The sequence below is a fragment of the Talpa europaea genome (assembly GCF_964194135.1).
Source record: "Talpa europaea genome assembly, chromosome: 15".
In the NCBI taxonomy this organism is placed as follows: domain Eukaryota; kingdom Metazoa; phylum Chordata; class Mammalia; order Eulipotyphla; family Talpidae; genus Talpa; species Talpa europaea.
In genome coordinates, this window is record NC_140083.1 from 80,620,715 (window position 1) to 80,625,373 (window position 4,659).

The following is a 4,659-nucleotide window of genomic DNA, read 5'->3' on the forward strand; positions in this document are numbered from 1 at the left end:
TCAGGCCTTTGTGACTTCAGAGATGCGAGGGAAAAGGCTCTTCAGATAGTTGATGAGTTTTTTCATCTCTTTCTCCACTTTCTTCCCAAATTCATAGCTGTACTTGGCCAGCTGCTCCTCTGAGGTGGTTGCTGGGGAATATTGGGAGAGAAATGTCGGGGTGATGCTAATCCCCACACCCCCCACCCCCACTCCAGCAGGAGCCCCAGAGCTGGCACCAGCGACCAACAGCTCGCTTGCTTCTCATTTCTCTTTAATGCTTGTTCCCTGGGAAGCTTCCTGTCCCACCCTGTCCCAGCTGTGTCCCCTGAGCTGGCTCAGCCTCGCCCCGACCTCTTGCTGTCTCTTACCAGCCGTGGGGGTGAGCTCAGTCATGGCCTCTTCAGAGAGTGTGTGGGATGCGCTGAGTTTTTCCTCAAGGTGAGTGGTTTTGAAGCTGTTCGCCTGCGCGATGAGGTGAGGCAGCTCAGGCTTTGGATTCTTGGGTGTCCTGATAGATTTGATCACAACCTCCTCTTGGGAAAAGAGCTCTTCTATGGAGATGGAAGCCTCCTTAGCAGCATCCTTTTTGGGGGCCTGGTCCTTCTGGGGATGACCGCTGGGGGTGACCTGCGTGGCTGGGGCTGAGGAGACGGGTGGGGCGGAGGGCAGAGAGCAGAGAAAGAAGTCCTGGTGAGAAGCCGTCGGCCCTTCGTGGAGGGCCCGAGGTGGACTCGTTGCCCAGTTAGCTGGACGCGGGATTGACCAGCAGCAGATCTCTGGGGCCCCAGAGACCCATCTCTGATCTCGAAGGCCGTTGACCAGCAACTACAGTTCTAGCAAATTGGCCTTCCCAGCTAGAGAGATTATGCAGACCCCTCTGGTGCCCAAGGCGGCTCAGTAGCTATTGGCTCTTTCCCCTGAAATTCTAGGAATTGCCTGAATTCTCTGGCTTCTCCCAGGTCAATTGGGGGCGGCTAGCCAGAGGGGGAAACCATGCTCGCGGGTGACCCACAAAGCAGAAGTCTGTGACGGCCGCGGCTTTGCGCCGGGGAGCGGGGTGTCTGGGACCAGTTCACCCCTCACCTCAGGGGGTGCTGAAAGTCTGACCAGGCACATTTGGATATGGCATGTAGCCCCCGCGCCTGTCTCCTGTGACTACCCAGAGTCCAGTGCCGTTCAAATCGTTTCTGCGCCCCAGATCTTGGCCAATGAATGCAGCAGGAAAGCCTCAGCCGGAACACCAAGAGGGACCGTCTTTGCTCTGCTTCTCCAGGCGGAGAATTCATTGTTTACTGGACAATCTCTTAGTCATCACCAGCTTACACTAAAGAATGCCAGCATGAGACTTACCAGCATCTGTGGGGTGCTGTACCAGGTGCACTTTATTTTCTGGCTCTGAAAAATAAGGGGTGAAAGTCTCCAGATATTTCATATGCAAGACGCGCCTGTCTGACCTCACATTTTTAAAAAGCTTCTCTGGTGCTATTTTTTTGTTTTGTTTTGTTTTGTTTTAGCGCTTCTAACACTTGTAATTTATTTGATACATGTTGTTTGTCTCTCCCTCAGCCATGATGGAGTCTCCGGCTATTGGTATATCCTGAACACCTAAACTTTGTGTCTGCGCAGAGTAGATCCTTAATACACAGCTGCTGAGGAATGTGCGTGTCTGTCTTGCCCTCTTTGTGTTTGTTTTTTTTTTCAAAAGATTTATTCATTTATGCATACAAGAGCTGGGTACAGGCCAGAGGTGTATGTGTGTGTGTGTGTGTATGTGTAGGGTGGGGGGGGTGAGAGGATTCACCAGAGACAGAGTGGGGAACAGAACAGGCAGACTGACTGAAACACACTGCTGAGGGGAGCAGCGGGCGAGACAGGAGAGGTCTGCTGTGCCATGTGGGTTGCTCCCTGGCTGGCCGGAAATCGAACTCGTGCTGTAGAGGCTGCGGACAGCTTCACAGGTTGCAGCCCAACCCCTGTGCCACCAGGGAGGCCCTGTCTTGCCCTCTTTGTACAGGGGGCCATGCAGAAGGGCTGGGAGGGCAGGGACTCTGCCTGAGGCGCTCATTGTCATGAGAGACTGCAATCGAATCGGTCTCTGTTGACCCTTAGTCCTCCCTGATTTGGGTCCAATTTGGCCCCTGTGGTCCCAGCTCCAGGCTTTCTAGGGCACAGAATTCTTGGGGTCATGTGCCCCCGCCCCGGGCCACTATACCTGTCACCTCAGGTGTGACCTTTCGCTTCTACATGTCTTTACCTTTCCACACAGCACACGGCAAGGATTAAGGAAAGGTCTGCTGAGTGCTGAGGCCTTTCTAGATGACAGCCCAGTGACCTCTGGGGGACAGGGGTGAAAAGGCAGCCAGACTCACCGTGAAGGGCAGTGAGAGAGGTGGAGGCCAGACTGGCCAGCAGCAGGATGCTGAAGAACTTCATGGTGGAGCCGTGTGGGGTCCTGTTCCCTGGGGGAGCTGCTTAGTGTTGCTGGGAGGGTGACCGGGAGAGCTTTATTTATTCTGGAGCAGGGATGGGCTCTAGAGTGCCTGGTTCGGGATTGGACCTGGGTGCGTTCCAGATTTCCCCTCCCAAGTTCCCTATTCTGAATACCTTTGTTTTGGGGAACTGGATCTTCTGGGAAACCAGTTAACAGGTAAGTAGGGCCCCCAGCATGCCCCCTGGCCCGGACACGACAGGGTGTGCCAGCCCTTGGAATAACTGACTGGAGATGAGTCTGTCTTTTTAAAAATTTTATTTTATTTCATTTATGCATACAAGAGCTGGGGCACAGGCCAGAGGTGCAGGGGTGAGAGGATTCACCAGAGACAGAGTGGGGAACAGAACAGGCAGACTGACTGAAATACACTGCTGAGGGGAGTGGCGGGCAAGACAGGAGTGGTCTGCTGTGCCATGTGGGTAGCTACCTGGCTGGGGATCAAACTGCTGTGGTGGCTACAGATGGCTAAATAGTGCTGAGACACAACTCCTTGCGCCACCAGGAAGGCCCTGAGTTTCTCTTTTTTATGGTACCAATTACTCATGTAATTTTACTTTGGTTTGTTGTCCCTTAATAAATTGCACCTTCCTTAGGAAAAGGGGACTTTCAGGAAGAGTGGGATTATAGCCATTCTGTTGGCCATTGTTTTCCTAGCACCTGAAAGGCTGCAGGCTCTCGGCAGGGTCCCAGATTTTATTTGTCAAGTGAATGAATAAAGGAAAGGCCAGGCTGTCCCCCAAACCACAGATAAAGCTCAAGGGAGCGAGGCCGTTCCAGGAATTCCAGCTACATGCCAGGAACTGTCCCGACTAAATTATATGGGATATTTTCTCTAGGCCATGGTGGATGTGAGGTGTATGTTATTTGTCAAGCAAAGACACTGCTGTTCACAGAGCCGAGGTGTCTTGTGTAAGGTCACTCATCTGGGTGGGTTTTGTCCCAGGTTAGTGCCCTTTGCCAGTTATGACCCTTTGCCTTCCACACCCAGGGTCTGGGGGCTCTAGAAGAAGGCAAGATGGGGCAATGGGACCCCGAGAGACACCTGAAGGGAGCGGGGGGATGTCCTGGGGCTCGGGTGCCTGGGCCTGGGCCCAGGGGCTGAACTAGCCGATCTCCGGTACCCTCCTCCCCTGGAGCGTTCAATGATCTCCGGGTTCCTGGTTCTGGGTCATCTCCAGGAGGAGAGGGCCCTGGGCACCAGTCTCCTGTCCTCAGCAGGAGGCACTGATTGCTGGACCTGTGGGGTCTTCCTCAGGGGTAAGGTGCCACCTGTTGACCCCAGCGCCCTCTGGGTTGGGCTGTGCCAACCTCTGGCAGCAGCAAGCGAGGAAAGAGCCCGGGGTGCTGGCAGCCATCTACGCTGCTCTCTCCTGAGGCAAGCTTGTGCTCTGAAGGAAGTTTGTCTTGGGCTGCCTCCCACCTCCCCTTCCTCCTGGATTTCCCGCTCCCCGTGGCAACCTCCCGCCCACCGCCCAGGGCCCTTGGGAACAGGGTAGGGGCAGGTGAGGGCATTTGCAATCAGTGTCGTGTCAGCCCTCCCGGCTTATTTCCTTATGACCCTAAAAATCCACAAGTTTCAGCCTCCGACGTTTCCAGACAACTATTTTAGTAGTTTCTCCCTGCTCTGCGGGCCTCCTGCCTGTCTCCATGCGTGAGTCCACCCACCCTCCACACGAGGCCTGGAGGAATCTCCTGGGCTTTTTGTGCCTCTTCTCTACTCCACAGTTTGTCGCGCCCACCCATCCCCTGCGGGAGAAAGGCCGAACTGCTTGGCCATGTGGTCAAGGCCCTTCACGCTTCTGACCTCCTCTCCGGTCCCTGTAGGTCTGTCCCAACCTCAGTCAGTAAAGTGCATGCAGTTCCTGCTTGCTCCGGAGGTTATCTGCACCCCTCTGAGCCCACTAGAGTGGGCTCCACCAGGAGCGGTTGCCTCCATGTCCACAATTCCCCTCTCCTCTCTGCTCCACCACGGTGGTGCGCAGCAAGACGCCAGCTCAAGGGAGGCGATGCAAGGGTTTCTCCAGTGACTCTGGTGATGAGCTGGTGAGATTTTCACGTGACTTATATTGGGGATCTGGTTATTCCTGTGGGAGAGACTGTGCCAGCGATCCCGACATGTGGCAGCTCTGCCCATGGATTCAAATTGTTTAATTTTAATTTTTAACTGTGGTAAAATACATATAACG

At 54.4% G+C, this 4,659-nt stretch overlaps 1 protein-coding gene across 1 annotated transcript; it reads right to left on the reverse strand.

Moving 5' to 3' along the window:
• LOC311185523 (glycosylation-dependent cell adhesion molecule 1-like) lies at positions 1-2,415 on the reverse strand (the record flags this gene model as incomplete). Its single annotated transcript, XM_084256148.1, has 3 exons — positions 1-131; positions 351-623; positions 2,352-2,415. 3 exons carry the CDS (start codon positions 2,413-2,415, stop codon positions 1-3), a joined length of 468 nt encoding a protein of 155 aa, XP_084112274.1.
• Positions 2,416-4,659: the final 2,244 nt, after the last annotated feature.